General features: G+C 42.4%; 1 protein-coding gene across 1 annotated transcript in view; it reads right to left on the bottom strand.

The window, feature by feature from the left end:
* Positions 1 to 19527, bottom strand: part of FOXK2 (forkhead box K2) — a gene marked incomplete at its 3' end in the record, with an annotated part of 39479 nt that extends 19952 nt beyond the window's left edge. The window contains exon 1 of the mRNA XM_079544253.1: positions 19134 to 19527. Within this exon, the coding sequence (XP_079400379.1) occupies positions 19134 to 19474 (341 nt within the window). The 5' untranslated portion in view covers positions 19475 to 19527. The remainder of the gene's footprint in view (positions 1 to 19133) is intronic.
* Between the last annotated feature and the right edge of the window lie 2291 nt (positions 19528 to 21818).

The following is a 21818-nucleotide window of genomic DNA, read 5'->3' as shown; positions in this document are numbered from 1 at the left end:
TAAATCTGCCAGCTTGGGCAAAGAACAGAATTTTTTTTAGGCTCCTCTCAAAAGCTACAGGCATTAATTACACCTCACAGCCATGTGAAGACGTCTGAGAGCCGTCCCTCTCTCCGTTCCCTTTGGTGATGCTGGCAGGCTGGTTATCTCATTGGAAATCAATATATTGCATTCTGAGATCAGTTTTGAGCCATCTGCACTTCGCACAATGTTTGCTCAAACCAGTTTTCAATTCTACTTTTATTTGCAATTCCTAAAACTCTGCCCGTGAAGGCACAGACCCTTTAGAAATGTTGTTTGCATGAACTGCATACACACACTTTCCCTAATCACTTGTGTAGGCACTCCAGAACAAATCAAGACTCCAAAAGAGCCTGAAGATCACAAAGCAATGAAACTATTTGATCTACAACAAGCAGATTGCTTTTGGAAAATATTCCTCAAGAAGCATTTCTCCTCAGCTATTCCTTTAAGATCATGCCAAGTTCTCAAACCGTGGGATGCTTTAAGGGGCAGCGAGAAAGTGCAGAAGGATAACATCCAGTAAGAATAACAGTCGTGATTTAAGGAGTCAGACAGTCACACAAGTGGAAATCTGTCCAGGAATAAAAAGAACACGCTAAGCAAAAATCTGTGTCAGAACATATGTTAACTACTGCCACTGTGCTGATAAGCAGCACAGAGAATGAAAGTGTAAAACACCCAAATGTGAAGGGGTTATTTTCTCCAAATGAAAACCTGGAGCTGTGCTAGTGACTTATAGCAAATGAAAAGGAACCAACACTTAATGGTGCACATCCCACAGAAGGGAGAAATCTGAAATTGTTTGGAGAAATCAGGCCCAGGGATGTCTATCATTCACTGAATATAAAGGGAGACTAAGTGTAGACAGACAGACAGACACACACGCGCAGTTGAGCAAAAATAAACCACCTCCCAACAACATCCAGTAATGAAAAACACAGGCCAAAACTGGCAGAGCAGAAGCACGAACCAGGCTCTCATGAATAAGCACTTATCTCAGGAGATGGATTCGTGGCATTCAGCAGTGCAGCAGCTCAGCACTGTCACACAGGAAAGCTCTTGCCTGCCTTGCACCAGCTTTTCTCCAGGCACAACTCCTCCTCTTGCTGGGTGCTCGCTGCTATCTGCAGGTAAGCTATTAATCCGGTGGAAAATGACCCTAGCCAAAACCTGCAAGCTTTCTGACATTTTAGTAAATTCAACTGAGCTCACAGTCTGATTTTTCTTCAAAGGTAAAGAAGTCTGCCACAGCAGCTTCATGTGAAAGCTGTACTGTACTTACTACACGAGACCACAACATTTTATTACGAAATTGTTTCAACCATGCTCTTTGAGAAGTTCAAACTTCGACTGTCTGATAGCAAAAAATAAACCCCCAGTAACCACTGGTCATAAAGGGAAGTACAGAACTTGGTTAGCATGGTGCATGCTCCATGATTTTGATTTTCAACAGAACTGAAGATACATTTGCTTGGGACCTTTTAGCATCATCAACAATGTCAGTATTTGGACTGTAGACACTGTTAACACTATGGACTATTTCACTTAAACATTTGTCATAGCAGTATTGCTACTGCTACAGAAACATACGTGACCTAGAAACTAGAGCAGGAATACAAGTTGCTGGAGTGGTAATAATTACACATAATCTTTTAATAAAAGAAATAATGATTTCTATGTTCCCATATATACTACTTTCAAGGTTTCAGTCACAACTGAATAAACACATTGCTCTTCATTTCTGTAATACTTTTCATTACAAAACCATGGAGCACTACACAGAAATTAACATTATCACATTAGATCCAGTATTCTCTGTAGCCCTATGGCACACCCAAGTTCAGGGATGGTACCACTGTCACCAGGATTGCCTACATAAGGAAACGCTACAGAACAGCCAGGGAAGGCAGGGAACCAGGGGAGGGAGAGAATCGTGGTGTTTGCACAGCAGACATGAAGCAAGCCATTTCAAAATGCATGGAGTCAATTTGAAAAGGAGAGGCACAGCTCCTGATAATAAGTGCTAGAAAAAGAGCACTGAAATTTCATCATCCCCTCTGTCTCCGCCCACGAAGCATTGTATCATTCTTCAAAAACAGATTAAACAGATTTGTGACTTGGCCAAGTCATTTTGGCAAGCGTGCAGCAGAGCTGGGAACAGAACATGTTTTTCCCCAGCACGCTACCCTTGTTGAAACCACTGGATCATCCCTTCATTTTAATTCTTCCTTCTCCTACAACTACTTGAAGAGGAAGAATCAGGTGACAAGCTCACAACTTTAAACAGGGATTATTTACCTAAGTAAGTCTGAGCTATTGCAGTTGGAGGTTGTTGCACACGAGTATCTGATTAAGAAACAAAAAAGGAAGTAGCTGTGAAGCCTACATGGCAAACACCAACATACGCACACAGCAAGTTATGCACACATAGCATGTCCTCTGGAACACAGCTAAGGGGGTTTTACTTTCACTAGGATGAATGGCACAAGAGTCTGACAACAAAGCTACACGCTGTAATTAAAATTTATAGTTAAAATCTTCAGTTTCTTCAGTACATAAGTTATACAAGATTTCATTTCTTCTGTATTTATTAGAAGACTTTTTTTTCCCATTATCAAACAACAATAGGAAAAAACGCAGTGTCTGTAGACATTAAAAAAAAAATCAAATAAAATAAAGCAAAAGAAACCTTGAATACTGAAAAATATTGGGGGAAAAAGGACTCTTCGTTTCTGCTGTCCTTTCCCTAAGGCTTAGCAGTAATCAAGATTTCCTCACTCTTGATCATGACTAGTTTTCATGCTATTAAAATTGTGACTGATTTATGTTTGCACTTGAACCAGTGCAGAAGATCCTGCAGCAGTCCCAGCAATGCACAGCTGGAGATGCTGAGAAAAAAGCAGAACACAAAGCTTAAAAAGAGACCAGCAGAAGCCAGTAATCAAATACCTGAAGTTATTTCTGCACTGAAGTGCAAAATGAGGATCGTCAGTCATACCAACGCTTTGCAAACTACCAACAATAGTACAAGCACATCTCCATCGCTTTTCCTGTCCATCTGCAGTGTCCACACTGAACATCATTTGCTTTCTTTTTTCCTCTTCTCCAGTGACCGATCCCACCTGTGAGCAGATCTTTCACCATGAACTTTCACGTCTAATCAGAGAGGTTGCATTCCCAAAAATCTCACAAAATGCACTGCAAGGATGCAGTGCTTTTACATGTATGTTTAAGTTGTTTACTGTTTCTCACCAACACTCCCCAGGCTGCAGCTTGGGTTAGCACTCACTCACATGGCTTGGACCAGACCCATGCAACTAAAGTAGTCTGTGAATCCGAGCTCTCATCAAAAATGGCTTTAAATATCAGATCAGGCCTTAGCACTGTTTACCTAAAGAACAATGACAAGTGATGAGGGGGAAAAGATTTCCATTTAACAAATATTAAACATTATGGTAAATAATTTACACAAAGAACAGGTGTTGAAGCTAAATAATTACTACAGACCAAGTCCCAATAGCATAAGGATATTTTATCTCTCAATTTTAAGCTGAAAATAATCAGACTGATATCTGTGGTTTTGATAGCACTAGCACAGAAGACACCAAGGATTGCGTCCTGAAAGAACTGACACAAAACAGTGGTGATGGCCGGGATGCCCATAGCAGCAAGTTTTGGAAATAAAGAACCAATAGCAACTGCAGGAAAGAAAAAAGAAACAAAAAAAGCTCCATGCTTAAGGCTGAGGACAGGGTAAAAAAAAAACTCTCAAGAATAAACAGCTTATAACACAACCTAAACAGTTCATGGAACACACTGAAGAGAGGGCATGTGCTGGTCATATGTTCAGCGTATGTTATTGGCACCATTCACCGGCATGTTCCATGTGGTAATAGCTTAAATATTTACATTTGAACTGTGCTGCCTTCAGGGATGACATGATCTGGGCAGCCCTGATGAAACACACACCATCTAAAACGAATACATGCTAATTTTGGCTCGCAAGTTACCTCTCCATACTTCAAACAATGCTTTGCTTGGCACTAACTCGTTTGAAGAGCTTATACTCAATATAACTAGTGGCAGTGTGAAGCAACTTTAAAACCAGCAGGCTGGGTTTATGTAACATTATATAAAACAGTCATTGTAGTATCTGTGATTTTTAGATACAACTTCCTGCTCAGATCCAAGTACAGATTGCACGCGCGTGCACTCCAACTTCAGAACAGCACCATCCTTTGATGTTGTGTGATTTCTCTATGCGTTCACTGCCTCAAACACAGCAGTTCCTAACACGATGCAGTCCACTGCCCAGATGACAACTATATGCAACGCTGTAGTTTCAAGACCCTGTCACAGAGCGAGTGGAAAAAAAAAATCAAAACAGAACACAAAAACCAAGAATAAAAAGAATTCTGCCAGAGTTCAAACACACAACTTCAAATAACTGCTTTCTGCAACAGTCAGCCTTGGCTCCCTGCTCTGCAATCATTTCCATTTCTGTGAAAGTTGTAACAATAAAGGTGTTCCTGGTGCTGACACAGAACTATTTTAAGAAGGGATCACCACCTCACTACTGTATGCTAATTCCTGACTGCATCAACCCTTTCTGCATTCAAACCAGTGGCTATGATTAGATCTATTTACTTCCTTTTACATATCCATCCTGTAGTACTTGAACTTTAAGTCCCCTAGAGCTATTTCTCTTTCCTTTGTAATTTTGTATTAAATCATTACCTGCACAAGTCAAATCCTGTCTCCATTTAGAACACCTTTAAGAGGGTTATTCTAATGACTTAGAGATGGTGTGAACCACCACAACTACCTACAGACCTCTCCTACTTAAAGTCTCCTTCACTCAGTGAAGAAAGTCAGCAGCCCAACCTCTTGCCCCCCCTGTATCGGACACAGACAGAATGTTCCCAGTCAACAATTCATGAACCAAATGCATAAGGCACTCAGATATATTCTCTTCTCTAAAACCCTTGGGAAAAGCTCGAACAAGCAGCTACCACAAAGACAAAACAGTCGTAAGCAGGGCAAAATTGCACTAGTGTAACATATCCACAGCAGCCAGCATTTCCTTCATCAGAGCCCAGGGTTCTCCAAGCTGTAATGCAACATCACTGCAACACACACCCAGCCCCTGCAGCTTCCCTAGATCTGTCTGAAAGTAATTAACCCTAAACTACTCAGACCTTCACGATAAGAAATTTAAGAGCAAGAAAATCATCTTCCTCCATTAACATCAAGTGTTCTTTCAAAAAAGAAACAAACAGATATGCTGAGAACAGTTTACCTTGGAGATAAGGCAGACAAACTGTTGGAGCCATGTCAATGCAAGGGACTTGGAACTGGCGCAGCTGCAATGACAATCAAACGCACATCCCTTGCCTTATCAAGTTGTCATCCTCCCCTGAAAGCTCCTCTGGCACACGCTGCTACATTGCCATCTCCCACATTTATTTCTGTAACTGGAGTCTTCTTAATTTCAGAAACCAGAAAAGCCTAATTCTTAAAACAAACATTTCTGATCAAAGCACCAAATGTGATTCCTTAGAAACTCAGTCTCTTCTCCCTTTCCCCTATCCTGTTACTTCTCCATGCAGTCAAACTCACACTGCCCTATAGCTGTGGTCGTTTTATACTCCACATAACCATGCTTTTAACTTTCTCAGATGAAGCTGAATTACTTTTTATGGCCCACCTCTCAGCTACATCACAGCTATTACAAACATGCACACACAAATGACTAAGAGAACTTCAGCTCACTAAACTCAAATTACAAAAAATACATTTATTTAATCTTTCCAACTGATGGCTGAATTACAGTCGCATTTCTGTTATTCAATGTCCTCTGCAAGCTGTTTTGCTCTTTTTTTTTAAAAGACTTATAAACACACATGTTGGTTACAACCTTAGATAATAGCTAATAATCTCCTGTAAGAATCTTGGGTACTTACTAGCCCACAGCAGAACAAACTTATTTATAGCTAAGCAGCAGGCTGGGGTTAGTGATCTCTTCCAAGCTTGACAGATTTCCAACCTCAGAATAACCACGCCATAAAACAAGCAGGGTTATTTCACTACTGACAGAAAAGTAAACATTTGTGTACTAGGGTGTGCTTGCAGATGATTGCTCTGGCTGCCTGCACTGCAGCAGACAGTAAAAGCTATTCATAACAGGCCAAAACTCACGGAGGAAATTTAAAATTCTGAAAAGAATTTATAATCAAGATTTAACTCACACCTTTAAACACCAAGACAGGTGGGAGGATCTGAAATCTCCCCACTGTGAATGACTTTTCCCATTTCATCTTCAGAAGCGTTCCTTGAACGTTTAATAACTGCCAAATTTTTCTCTCTGAAACAGGTACAATTACCTACAACCTAATGTACAGCGAAGGATAACAGACCAGGAACAAACTACACTTAAACCCACAGAAAGAGACTGCAATCACAAGAGCTACTAAAATCAGGTTAGAAAAAATATCTAACAGTTATGGTAAAACCTGACTTATAATGAAGAAAGTTTACTCACAAAAATCTCAGATTTAAACTGAATTGGATTTTCAAGCAAATCATAGAATCATAGAATCACAGACAAGGTTAGAAACAACCTGCAAGATCATCTAGTCCAACCATCCTCCCAAATAATATATGCTAGAAATGAAATACTTCCAGAAAAGCCTGTTCTGTTGTCAGCTTGCTGCCCACTGTTTCATCTCACTCCACTCCTCTGCTTACCCACTCACTAGAATTTCCACAGTCACTGTGCATATTCTGCTCGTGCAACAGCACTCCTCAGAGGCCAGCAGTCCTTCAGGAGAGAGGAAAAAAAAAAGATGAGGGATGCAGCTAGTCAAGAACGAAGTGATGAACCAAGCAAAAATTTATTACACATCTTTGTAGTGCTTTGTAGTTACTGTAGGTTATTTTGTCTTGCTAGAGCTCACAAGGCATTTGAGCACTGTTAGACAGCTCTGGAATGTGCTGATAAAACAGACTAGTTGCATTTCTCAGCTTTATGGGCAGACCAATACAAGGAAAACATTTAAAAACAAAGGCTTGAGTTTCAATTCGAAGGGATAAACAACTGAAAATTCTACTGCGGTTTTTACCTATTGCATCTCTTTCCTGTGTTGCTAAATGTGCCAGCCATCCGAACATTTCAACTCACATACTCACTGTGGTTCCCAGCTCCAAAAACGTTTGTAGCAATTATCAATATCTAGAAAGCTACATGAATAATACCGTCATCAACCACAAACTGTGGAGCCCACCCTGAACTCAGAATTCATTGCTGCATTCATTTTGGCACTCATATTCATAGCAAAGGGGAACCACCTTATCCTAAGGATGTACCTTCAGCTCGGTAACGCAGCTACAAACATGCTGTCAGGAAAAAGGCTGTGTTCCAACTTCTGATAGTATTGCTGGAAGTTGGACTGTACCAGGATGAATTTCATCATTCTGGGAGAATCCTATTACCCAATCTAGTCATTTTAATAAAGTTACTTAAGAACAGATTGCAAACTCTTCAAAGCAATGTTTTCCTATCATTAGAACAGCAGAACAGTTCACTGCCTGGCTTGCAGACCCTAAACATCACTAAGAAAGTAAATATATCTTGTAAAATGGAAGTGTAGATGAAGCTATTAACCTCCTAATAGCCTACAAAAGAGCATCCTCTCACCACATGCACTAGAAAGGACCTCAGCTGGTGACCACCCCAAAATAAGGGAGTCAACCAAGGGCTGCGTAAGGCAGCTCAATTACCTACTAGTAAACTTAGCTGAGCCCAGCCGCCACACCCCCAACATTCACACCATCTAAGGAAGTCACTTGCTTCCTTTAAGGTGACTTTGCTCAATGTTATTCAACGCTTAGATCTGTGCAAGCTATAAACAGAATTCTGATTGATGATCATGTATGTAATTCACTCATTTTTGTCAGCACCCAAGCCCAATGAATACTGCAGAGACACGATGATTTTAAATGCATGGAATGAGGATGCTGGCCTCTGATGTGAAATGATACACAGCCAAGGAGCTCATGCCCATTTTTCTCTAGTGCTTTTCTCCATGTATGCACATTTATGCAGAGAGTGAAAAAGGGCTGGAAAGCACGTATTAGCCAAAGCACTAACAACTGAGCCAGTTCAGCATCCAGTCAACTTAAGATTCACTTTTCAATTTTTGACTTAAGACAGTTTCTCACACGAGTTTCCTTCATCTTCTCTTACACTGCTTTGGCTTTTCCTTTCCACTTTGATTTCAAAAGCATAATGGCCCTTAACACAGCAATTCCTTAATGGATGATTCCACAATGCACGGCAAGCTGACCACTGCCAGAAGTCTGTGCAAGCCGACCACACACTGCATGCCAGCTCCACTGCTTGTCAGACCTTTCCATCAGCTACTTCAATGCAAGACAAAACCACCAAAAAAGCAGACATCAGTAGCTCATGGAAGATCTGGTGACTTCCAAGGCTAGCACATCCTGCAGCTGGGAGCACTGCAGTAAGCGAGACCTTCCATTTCCATGCTCCTTTCAGCAAGTGAAATGGGTCAGCTCAGATGCTCGTGAAAGCACAGCCTGTCTTTCTAAAAAGTGTCACCCTAGATTCCTCTGAATCACAGCAGCCAACCCAAATATCAATGCCAGAGCCCCACATCTATCATGATAAAAACAATACTACCTCTCAGAGCTCAAACCTCAGACAATCTTCAACTCTGTCCAATCTTTTTTCAGGCCTCCCTGCAAACTCTTCCAGTTCTCCCCACGTAACAACTCCAAACCCCATGAAGATCCTGTCCATGTCTCAAAGCAGATCACATTGGCCTAATAACTTCATCCTTCCCCTGCAGTATTCAACTTCTTTTCCATTTTTATAAACCATACATTTCATGATGCTATAATCATCCTTTTTACCACTTGCACATTATTTTTTGCCTAAATAATATTTGTTATGGATCAAATTTGAAATCACCCTCACACAGAGCTCTGCATGACTACATTCAGCCCTCTCCTGTCGAAGCCTTACACTTTTTCATCCCTGTCTCCCCCAGTGCTACACTACTCTTCCGCATCTGCCTAGAAACACTGGTAAAGCTTCCCAAAGAGGGAAATTCTTCTCTTTAACAGACAGACTCCATCATTCTTATTTGCCAACCACCTTCCATGTGTGCTTACCACCCTTACGTTGTAATCAATGTGCCCATCTACTTAACTAAGTTAAGGAGTAAAACTTATGACTATATGTCTTGTCCACCCAAATTATATTCTGACTAGAATACCACAAATATCCTCACAGCACAATGTAAAATGTCACACTTTCCCATGTGTGGAGGTTTATGTTGTATTTATTTAAGTCACAAGCCAGGTGTAAGTCTTTGGAGTCCTTAAATTAATTATCAGCCTTAAAAACAAAACAGGTAATTGTGTGTTTGTACCTCATAAATCAAACTTCTACCATAGGCATGGTACAGCAGCATCCTATGCCCTGAGGCCCACAGTAGACACTAATATATCAGGTGCACTTTTTTTTTAAGGCACTGTATGTTTCAATGAAAGCTAAATTACTTCTTTTTTTTTTCCCAGCTGTGGTGTCTGAATGTGTCACTGCTTTCCTAAAACTCCAGCTTTTTTTTTTTTTTTTTTTTTTTTTTTTTTAAATCAAATGAGCTGGGTTGGGGTGGTTTTTTTGTTTCGCTTTTTAAACAAACATGCACACACAAGTAATTTTGAAAATGCAATTTAAGAAACAACAACACCCAAAAAAACCTCTGTGCCTAATGGTAAGTTGAAGTTCAAAGCAGCACAAAGACTCTTGTGCTGCAGATGGGGATATGTGCTGTCCCCACTGCAGAAGTTCCAAAAAGCAGAAAATGGTTAAACAAATTACTGCTGCCTTATTGCAACATCTGTAAAAATCAGAATTGAAAAGAAACTTCTGTCAGCATGTTACTTCATTCATATCAGCTCTGCACCAAAACTACACTTTAGAGAGGAGCTTTAAGTGATCTGAAATACTGAATTTAATGTCAACAGGAGGTGCAACCACTTTGTCCAGTACTCACTAACCTGACTTACCAACATAAAATTAAGATGCTTACACCCCATCAGCTCCAAGACTTTAGGAAAACTGCAGAGAATCACTGGGTATTAAACTACCTTTCAAACTACCGTAGTTGTAATCCAACATGAAGACTCAGATGATAGTAAACAAAAGCATAAAAATCATTCGCATGCAAGAATTCTGCTAGCAAGCGTAAACAAATGCCCAGCTAGGTATCAGATGCTTTAGAAGGAAGTTTAATTTAAACAAATAAATCAAGCATGGACTTCATGTTATAACAATTATTCAAGGTATGGAAGACTATTAGAAAAGGATTTGCAGAAGTAGTGACTGAACAGCTATGAAGATTCGCTTGTACCTCCCATGCCATCAAATTGCATCCAGCCATACCCACAGCACACCTGATAACCAGGTCTGATTACAGCAAGGTCATTTTTGGTTCTGGATCTTTTTGTTTTCTTGTTTGTCTAAAGCAGCTTTTCCAAAAAGGTTCTTATCAGAAGAGGGGGGTGTAATGAAGATGCAACCATTCCTCTAAGCTGCCTTCCAACACTGCTAAAAATATGTGCTGAGTTCAAACCTTGACACCTTAGTTTATGGCCTCTGGAGTTTCATCCTGTGCTTGGTCCATTAGCAAACCTTTCAGTCATCTAATTCCTCCCCATAAAACTGTATGTACTGCAGCATCTTGTGCTCCTTTTGGATAAGACAAACATACTGAACTCCTCACACTCCTCCCTGTTTGTTATTTCTTCCAGCCTTCAATTCCTTTCAGCAGTTAGCTCCCTAAAACGTTGCAGTTTCCCAAATATTCTTCAATACAAATTTTGATTTCAGAACCACACGAAGTTCCAGCATCAGTCACTGCTCTCCAACCCAGTTCCTCTATTTCTACAGTCACCACATCACTCTGCTTTGACACACTGCATCTCATCTTACATATCTAACAATTTGTCTTCAGTTACCACTTCCAAAGCAGCCTACCAACTCTTTTATCAGTTTCCCACCCTGAAGATCCGGCCTGCAAACCCTTTGAACCCTTTGCTTTTTCTTTTTTGAGTGGATTGACCAAATCCTTTTTTTTTTTTTGTCCTCATTATTTGTGATTTACGAACATCAGTACCATCTGTAAATATTTATCTGCTGTTGATTTTTCCTCAGATCTCCGAAGAAAGGATGAAGTAGAAACATCAAACAGAAATCCAGCAGTTTCCTCACAAGTCAGTGGTAAGGTGCACACAACGCTTACCAACCTGTGTACTCCCCAACTTCTGCTTCTGGAAACTCATTAGTAAGTGAGGCAGCAGTTACACAAAACATTTTGTCCCTGGAGATACTCACAACTGAAATTAACAAGGCGCTCAGCAATCTTATTTGATGCTGAAATCATCTGTTTCCAGCAGGGGTTTTGCTGCAGGTCCCCTTCATAATCCTTAATGTAAAATCTTAAATTAACACTGAACGAAAATTAATTCCATTCGACTTTATACTAATTTTGTTTTGCTTCACAAAGCTTTAATAATGACATCTGTTTGTTTGGTTTTTTTGCTCTTCCTCTTTTTTCTTTTTCTAAAGTTACAACTCTGGTTCATTGCACACGCACCCTCACCCACCTGAGCTGGAGCTGTCATGCTGAAGCCAACAGGAATTCTTACAGTGTAGCACGGACACAACTGTTTGCCAATCTGCTCATCTTTTCCATTTTGTTTGCTACACACGGACAAACAAGAAGGTGATGTGCTTGTATACATATTAAGGCATTCTGACATTCTGAATGTTGAAGATTTTACTTCCACAAATACTCAGATCTACATTATACGTGAAGACACCTCTTTGCACAAGTTAACGACAGGCAGTACTGGTGAGAACAGCACAGCAGCACAGTCAATATGTGCAGCACAACCACACAAACAAATGCAAAGAATCGCACACTGCAATTGCTCATGGATGTTCTCAACTCCTGAAAAACATTACGTATCACTCCATCCCTGGAGGCATTCAAGGCCAGGCTGGATGTGGCTCTGGGCGGCCTGGTCTGCTGGATGGTGACCCTGCACGCACACATCAAGGGGTTGGAACCAGATGATTACTGTGGTCCTTTTCAACCCAGGCCATTCTATGATTCTATAATACTGCAACTCCAGCTCTCTTCAGTGATACAACAATATCAATGAAATATCAGCTGAAGAATGTAATTTTTGTTTTCTAGCCTTCCAACGTGGAATAGCTGTATGATAAATACAGTTCCTCCCCTCCAACTGCTTTATCTAGGTCAAAAAATTCCTTAAAGGCAGGAAGTCGCAGAAAACAAATGTCACTACACATCAACTTTTTATCATGAAAATAAACAAGACAGAAGATATAACCACCACCTTCCTAATATTTCAGTCTGAACTCCCACAGAAGGCAGTTTATTACTACAATCAAGTATGTTGTGAAAACACATTATACTCTGCCATGGATGGCCTTACACTGCTACAAGACAAATATGTGACTTCCTTTGAAACTACATTTGATTTCTGTCCAGTTATGGGTAATTTTACACAGAGTAATGGGGCTTGAGATCTTAAGGGCACTGCTGCACTTAGTGAAAATACAGAAGATCAGATGCACCATCACCTTATTTTTAATAGTTTAAGAATGACCGTGAAAATAAATTATTTGCTCTGTGCATGAGAATTACATAGGCTTTAAATGGGAATAAAGCAGAATTCCTCCTCAGCAGAATCATTCTCTAAAACACATGTATGTTCTTGAAGGACGAATATTTATACGACAATGTCATTTCCTCATTATAAGCAAATTAACCATACACATTCATTTTGAAAAGTGAGGGTGGAACATTAACTTGCATTCCTGATACCCACCTGATACAAAGCTGTCTCTCCTTCCTCAAAACCTGTGCATTTCTCAACTGATGATCAGTACTGTATATGCATTTAATTAGTACAGAGGAAAGAATGATTGCATTTCCGTATCTCTTGCCTTACTGCTATAACTGAAGGTAAGGAAATCAAAACTCACTTTCAACAACAGATTCATAAAACAAACAGTTTAAATACTTCATCTGCACCTTTACAGCAAAACAACACTCACTAATCATGCTTCTGTTACAGAAGTGGAACAGAAGAAATGAGAAGCCACCAATTTCTAAGACCATTTCCTGGTTTCTACTATTTCACATAACCACACAGAGAACATACTTGTACTCCTATAGATAACTCCAAGCACATGAATACGTGTAAGATCAATAACACTGTAGAAGATGTCCTTACTCAATCCCACACATCAGTCAGAGCAATAAAAAAGGCAAAGCAATCACCAGTTAATCCAGATCTAAAGCTGAGCTTTCCCTCAGCTACCTGATTGGTGTCTGGCAATTTGTAGTATTGTTTCAGGAGCAAAAAACCATTTCACTCATCCGTCATGGCCAGTTCAGATGGGAATGTGAAAGAAAAAAAGAGAAACAACTGTTACAGATTACAGAAACTTCACATTCAGCTTTTTTTATTTGAAGCAGAGCACGCTCTACCTTCTGCCTCCTATATTGCTCTTCAAGGTAAGGCTACAGTGAGAATCTTGCTTTAAAGTAGCCACAAAATACCCAGGAATATGTTCAGTTTACATTATTATTCATTACGCATGGGTCACAGAGTCTGCTTCATAAAGTACATAACATTTCTGGAGTCCGATTTGTAAGTCGCAGCCAAGTTCAATACTTCTTTATTCTTTGCTTTGAGATAACTTGTAAGTAATTCATAGTTTTAATACCAGTATGGAACTCCATCATATTCCTCTAAACACAAATCAATCATAATGTCTCCATCTGGCCAGCTGTCTTCCTTACAAGCAGCTGTATTTATCAGAAGTGTTATCAAAAAAGTGAAAAAGCAGGTGCCAATCCAGCCTGAAGTAATTAATCCATTGTTGGAACTCTGTTCCTTGGGAAAAGAAAAAATATATGTATTGTGTTTGATTTCCTAAGCATCTAATGCTTATAAACATAAAGCAAATCTTTACAACACAAGTCAGGCTCAAAAGCAAAAAAAAAAAAACCCAGCAAGCAAAGCAAAGAACATTCTTCCCATATCAGCTGCTAACACTGCTTAAGATGTTACAATCCATTCCTCGACCATTAATCCAAACCTGAGCTGTTTCCAGAGTGAAACGCTCACCGAGCACACATGCGACCACAATGCATACAGCAGTGACATCTCTGTATGGAATTTAAGCAACTAAAAAAGAAGTGCACTCATCTATTTAGAGGTTCTCTACAATCTGCTGCAGTATTTCCTGCCTGAGTAATGTTGAACGCAATAAATTTTCCCAAAGAGTTTACTTAGTGAATATACTTGATCTTTATTCACAATCTACTGGCTTCCACCAGTAGAAACCTACTACTTATTAGTCAACAGATGATAAGCTGAAGTGAGACACACTCTACATGGTTTACTCTAAAAGCTCCTATATTTAGCAAATACAAAGAACTTTATAAAATGAATGACAGAATGGGACAATTTTTTACTGCCTCTGATTATAGAGGAGCTAAATCAAGTTGTAGCAAATGAAATCACTGGGAGTAAAATTCAAAAAGCTCAGGAAAGAAGGTACTTTTCCCCCCATCACTGGCTCCAAGGTAAGAAACTCACTGCAAAAGGATGATGTGGATACAAGTTTACAGAGATGCAAAAATACATTGCCAATTCATTTAAAAGAACAACACAAAGATTACATTACTCTACTCTGCTCTTGTGAAGCCCCATCTGCAGTACTGTGTCCAGGTCTGGAGCACCCAGTACAAGAAAGACAGGGAGTTGTTGGAGAGGATCCAGAGGAGGGCCACGAAGATGATCAGGGTGCTGGAGCACCTCCCCTACGAGGACAGGCTGAGGGAGCTGGGCTTGTTCAGCCTGGAGAAGAGAAGGCTGTGGGGTGACCTCATTGCAGCCTTCAGTACCTAAAGGGAGCCTACAGACAGGAGGGGAATCAACTCTTTGAAAGGGTAGATAACAGCAGGACAAGGAGAAATGGTTTTAAGTTGAGGGAGGGAAGATTGAGGTTGGATGTTAGGGGGAAGTTCTTTCCTAAGAGAGTGGTGAGGTGCTGGAACAGCTGCCCAGAAAGGCTGCATATGGCGGGGGTTGGAGATTCATGAGCCTTGAGGTCCCTTCCAACCTGGGCCATTCTGTGATTCTGTGACACGTGGTTTTGAACCGACTGGGATCCAGAAGAATAAGTAGAGGAAGCACAGCCACATGCCTCTGTCCTTTCCTGCACTGCTCCCCAAGCACTGGCTCCTGACTGCTCTTCAGGACAGTAACAGGCTGCACGCATCTCTGCTCCAACTTGGAAAGCTGTTCTCTCATTAATGGCGCCTTAGTTACGATTCCCAAATCCACTTCCACAAAATCACATCCAAAAGTAATCATTAATATATAAAATATGTTCTTTTTTCCCAAACGAACAAACTGTCTCTTGGAAGACACGAGCTTACTATGTCAGGACCTTTCTAATTTCCAATGCCAATGAACAACATACACACAAACTACTGACTGCAACACGAAGGGGTGGAAAAAATGGGCAGGGGGTGAGCAGCACACAGACAACCAACCTTTTTCATAGCTAAGCTGTACTCAAAAGTCAGTCTGTTTTTCTCCAGCTGTGCTGTTACATCTGTCTGGAACCCTGCCTCTCCAAAAGCTGTATATAAAAGCGCTGTCACCAACAGCTGCTGTGCCCAGCACATAAGGTATTTTTCAAACCAATTACCTCAAGAGTCAAGTATCGATGTTATTATTTACCTAGCAATACCTCTCAACAACGCCCCCACTGAACTCAGGGAAAACTTGAAAAGAATCGAGGGAAACCAATTACAAATGTGGACTTCATAAACGGCAGCAGAGATAATCCATGGATCTTGAAGGTAGTTGTAAAAAGATCAACTGACTTGCTTGGGTTTGTATGCATTTAGATGAGGTTATAGGACTTGTTCTACCCCATGCCTTGGTGCACTGTGACCTTGACCACAGAGCTTCCTAATGGACATGAACAAAAAGAAAAAACTTGCTATTTTTTTTTCCCCTAGCCTCCATTTTATTCATCACATGAGATTACAGCTGGTTTGTATATGGACAAGGACGTGTGTCAGACTGTCAAGAATTAGAAAAACAAAAACACGCTTCCCACTGATGCTACCCTCCTGTGTGGAAACTTAAACATTTGCACTGACAGTGATGTTTCCAGGGAAGCACTAAAAATAGCGACCAAAATAGCTATCTTAACGTACAGCAATTCTCTGTTTATGGGATTTATATTTTTAGAAAGAAAAATGTCTTTATTATAATATATATAAGTAGACTCTGAAAACTTAATTTCCCCAGAACTTTAAAATGTGTGGTTTGCAGGAGACCACAAAGCTGTATTTCTGTTTTTCCCATCCAAAATCAGGAAGTTCAATAACACTATTAGATTAAATCAAGTTTACACCTTGTGCTGAAATCAAAGGCGACCAAGGAAACCCAAATGACGTGCAATTACTAGGGACAATTAAATAAAGACAGCTCAAGTCTGAAACAGCATTTCGCTTGGAGTCACCTATTTATTAGTGACAGAAGACGACTCTTCACTCTTAGTCTCCAAGATCACTTCAAAACAAACACAAAGAACAGGCCTTTTTTTTTTTAACCTCATTTGCCATTAGAAAAAATCAAATGATCGTGCAGTCATAGGCAAAGCATACTACTGGCAGCACAGCAGAAGTAAACAACAACAAAAATAGATCCAGTGATTACTTGAGCTGAGGATAGCAATCATCAATCTTCAACTCGCACTCAAACTGCTTTCTTTCCAGCCACCTTCAGTTGTTAGTTAACGTTTACATTACACTGTAACTAAGTTTAAGCCTTAAAATCCAGGAGATCATCTTCAGCTTGAACACTTAAATCTAAATGAAAATCAAGAACAGGGCTACAAACAATATTAGTCATCAGTAGTTCACAGTAATGATTTGCCATAAGCAGATAATGTCTGCTTTGAATTTGCCTGGAGACTCCTATGCTAAAAAACTAAACAACAAAAAAACAGAACTTTGAAAATATGAAACTACAATTTCTCTATATCACTCTGCTATGACTTCGATAAACTATTTTATATTTCTGAAAAAGCAGTAGGTGAGCATTTGATCCCAAGCCCTTCAAGGTAAAATTCATCCCTAAGCCTGTTGACCAAAGAAATCCTACTTCATTCAGCACACACACTGCTCCATTGTTTCCAGCCAGCACTGAAGGCAAGCCACCTATTATTTACAGAAAGATCACACCTACATTTTGTAACCAGGAGATAACTACTTTAAACAGCTTACAGATCTCGAAACAGAAAGCTGCAAACGTGCAGTCTAAGAAATGGTGTAATCATTGAACACAGTACGTTTCAAGCAGATGTAGTTTCTTTAAGCACCACCTACGTATATCCATGACAAATAAGAAATTAACTGCACAAAAGTTTTCATCGTGTTCATTTTCTCTGTATAAAGTGACAACACTGAAAGAAAAAAAAGATAAAATTACGAGTCAATAATTGCATGGACAGCACGAAGCAGCTGTACTTTTTCCTCAAGGAATTAAGCATTTAACTGCGTGCTCCTGACTAAATTTCTCAAGCTAGTTCCAGGCTGCTTGCAATGAACATACATAACTCACAAGGACTTGCCTGCAATGAGTGTATTAAATACCAAACCTTTTATAAAAAGAAGCATTTAAATTGTACCTCTCAAATGCCTTAGATCAAAATATCAATTAACCACATGGCAAACGACTATTAACATTAAAAAGCAGAAAGCAAAAATAGAAGTTACAGTTAAAGGTCAAACAAGTCATCCAAGTGTGTTTGCGATCATACAGCTCCACACAGACTGGCACTGTTAAAGCCTTTCAGAAGAAGCATTTCCTAGAAAGCAAAAAGGTAAGAATTTGATTTTTTACCAAGAAACCAGTTGTGGAAACGAACACCAAGACGTCAAAGTGGAAAATATACACCATCAAAGTGCTAAGAGAAGTTTAAAAACTTGTAAGGCATGGTAAGAGCTGACACTGACAGCATGCCTTCTGTCAAGGTAGCACACTTGTAACCTTGTGGGTATCTCTTAGTTGAGCTAACTAAAACTACTCCCAACCAAAACACTTTCACTTTTCCTATGTGAGACTCCTCAAAACAAGGATTACTTATTTACAGCCCAATAAACTCTCCAGCGGAGTAGGTAGGCCTCACATAGTCCTCTAGGAAAATATTTTGTCAAGACAGTTAATATTTGCTAATGGTATAGGAATGTATTACCACTTAAAACCTCCTGATGCATTTATTGACACATAAGGGAACAGAAAGCACCAGGACAGTGAAAGCATCTCATGTGGAAGATTCAGTGTAGTCATTAAAAAAAAAAAAAATCAATGTCACAATCAGGCAAAGAGAAACTGCCACAAAAATCAGGATCCCACACACAAAACAAGCCCTCAACGTTCAGTAAAAGCACGAAGGGCGTCACAAGATCTACCGATCTCACATTCAAAAATCCCAGATATGCGGACGACCACTCGACCGGTTTCCTTTGAAGCACGTAAACAATACTCAAGGGTGTATCCAATTCTGTTTGCTAATTACAATACCTCCGAGCGCTGCCGCAGCCCGATTTGCTCCCGTCTCCCAGCAGACACCGCCGTGTGCCAGACGAGGCACGGCAGGGTCCGGGGGGGGCCGCGCCGCCGTACCGCCGGGGGCACGGAGCGGGCGGCGGGTGCGCGGGATGCGGGCCCAGCGGGAAGGGCACGTCCGAGGGCGGAGCGGGAGAAGGGGCGGCGGGGAAGGAGGCCTCGGGCACGGCTCCGCGCCCGTCACGGCGACCGCGTGCCGGCCGGCGGCACGGACAATCGGGCGGCACCACCCCGCGAAGCTTGGGAAGGCGCGGGCGGGCGGGCCCGGCGGGCCCCGGGGCGACGGGGGAGAGCGGGGCGGGCCCGGCCGCCGCCGTACTCACACTCGGGGCAGCTGCAGCGGCGGCGCCCCCCGCCTCTGGAACACGCCGTCCACGAAGACGCCGTTCTTGCCGAGGCAGCGCAGGTAGAAGTCGCCCCCGCCGGCGGCCGCGGGGTCCCCCTGAGCGGGAGGCGGCGGCCCGTCCGCTCCGGCCGGTGGCGGCGGCGGGGGCGCGGCGGTGAAGATCTCCAGGTGGCGCCGGGAGATGAAGCTGGAGTGGCCCATGCTCACGTCCACCGAGCCCTGCGACGAGTTGCGGCCGATGGTCACCGAGCGCTTCTTCATCAGGTACTCGAACTCCCGGCCCTCCAGCCGCGCCACGGCCGCCGCCGCCGCCGCCATCTTAGCGAGCGAGGAGCGGGGCCGCCCTCCGCCGCGCCCCTCCGCCCGCACCGGCCCCGCAGCCGCAGCCGCCGCCAGACGCAGGCAGGGAAGGGGCCGCCGCTCAACCCAACCTGACGCACTCCGCCGCTCGCTGACGGACGGCGGCGCCGGGCCAATGCGGGGCCCGCACGCCCATGGGGCTATGGCGGAGCGGCCAATGGCGAGAGGCGCCGCGGCCGGCGCCGCGCAGCACGTTCGAGTGTCGGGCGCGGAGAGGACGGGAAAGGCCCGGAAAACGCGGAGCAGATCCGCGTGCCGGGAGCGGAGCGACCCTCGTCCACTGCGCCGGGGGAACGCGGCCCCGAGCCCCTGGCCGGGAGCGGAGCGCGGCGGAGCGGAGCGCGCTCTCTCGGCGCGGCGGGTTCGCCCGACCCTCGTCTCCTGCCCGCGGCCCCCGCCCGCCCCGGGCGGCCGGTGGAGCCCCCGCGGTTCCGGCACCTGCCCTGGGCCCGGATGCCGCCGCCAGCTCTCCTCGGCTCTTCGCGTGGGGCGGTGCCCGTGCCGGGTCCCGCAGCGCGGCCGCTGCCCCGCCCGCAGAGCTCCCGGAGCGAGCCGATGGGTATTCCAGTCGGCAGCCGGGGCGCGTGCCGTCCGCTGGCGTTACTTCCAGAAACGGCAGAACACCGGTAATAACGACAATAAATAACCGCAAGTACCCAAACATTGCTGCAGGGTGGGTCAGCGCTTGGAAGGCCGTGATTGAGGCTGTTTGAAGAATATCACCGAAAGGGGGGGGGGGGGGGAAGAAAAGGTTTGATAAACCAAACATATCTGGAAGGTTGTAAACATTAGCTTAAAAGAAAGGTAATGCCACATCTTCAACAATTTCTAACATCCACACAGTGCAAGCTCTGTGCTCTAAAAGTTTCAGGCATGTTGGTGTATTTGTGAGTACACCTGCCAGTCCTAGTTCCTCCTAAGAAGTAGGGCACAAAAGAGCAAGCAAGTGATCTGACACGACAAAACAGAATTAGACACCGCTTGCTGTAACAGTATGTTACATTCCTCCCTGAGGGTCACAGCACAGCACAGGGAGAAGTGGGAAAAAATGATCAAGAATCCACATGGGCAGCTTTCAGTTTAAAATACTACAGATTAGCAAACAGAAGACATTAAGTGTACTCAAATGTAGTGTCTGCATTGTGAGCCATTTACTTGATGAAGACCCTCTCAAAACGTTTGCACCTCTGTTACAAGGACCAGGTACTGTCAGAATTGAGAAGTAAATGATTGGACTTCTGCCTATACACGGTGAAAGAAGGTGCTACAAATTATGCCTATAAACAAATGTACACAAACACTTCGCTGTAATGGCCCAGATAGCCTCACAGTATTTCCAAGCAGTTGCTTAAGATGTGTTTGTCTCTGTTCTCTTTTCATTTTTTCTTTAAACATTTATGGAGTTCACCATCATTTATTAATTCAAAGGACATACAAATGTTTCTTTCAGTGGTATACGCGTGCTCTGCGGGCACTGGAAATAATTACTGAAAACATTTTTATACTCAAAACCAATCAACTCAATAACAAACATCCAGTACTAAATTTGAAACACAAACTCCTATTTTTGCACATTTGAGCCAACAGATTCTTAACTGCAATGATGTTACACGCATGCTTTGGAACAGCACACTGTGCATGCTACCTGCAAAGTCCAGCCAAACTTCAGGAATCCCTCTTAGGATTCAATCAGCACTCATTATAAGCAGCTACAATACAGTAACACGCTGCTTAAGTGCCTTTGTCTGACTGCACTGAGACATCAGTCGCAGTAAAACATAGCAACATTGAGAGATTTGGTTTCTTTTATGGAAAACTTCATTTAAATCTTGCCCACACTTTGTTATTTAGAATCAGACTTTCTTCTATACCAGCATATGTTTGGCACAGAAAATGTGGAGCATCAGAGAGCCAGTTATGACTCCCAGATTCTCAACTTTTTTTTTCTTTTTTAAATCAATTGGCTCCAGTGTAACTACAGCAATGTTGTGCCTGCTCTGCTAACAATTGGTTAGGGATCCAGGGGGGTATGCCTGTTAAACATCACCGACTGCACACCCCCAGAGAGAAAACAGGTACACTGGGATAGCAGCCAGGTGCATTCCCATTGGGCCAGCAGCACTTGCTACCACCCTGCAGTTACTCAGTTTGCTAAAGCATTAATGCTGCTTTGCGAATAGCAGCTACTTTTAATTTGTATTAATTTCTTATTAACATCCGATACTAAATTCGTAAAGCTGATACTAGTTCTTTTCATAACAGAACAGTGTTGAGAACACAGCCAATGAAACATAACGAGAAA

The sequence above is a fragment of the Tetrao urogallus genome (assembly GCF_951394365.1).
Source record: "Tetrao urogallus genome assembly, chromosome: 18".
NCBI lineage: Eukaryota > Metazoa > Chordata > Aves > Galliformes > Phasianidae > Tetrao > Tetrao urogallus.
The sequence above is the reverse complement of the archived record's forward strand: the minus strand, read 5'-3'. Positions and strand labels throughout refer to the sequence as shown.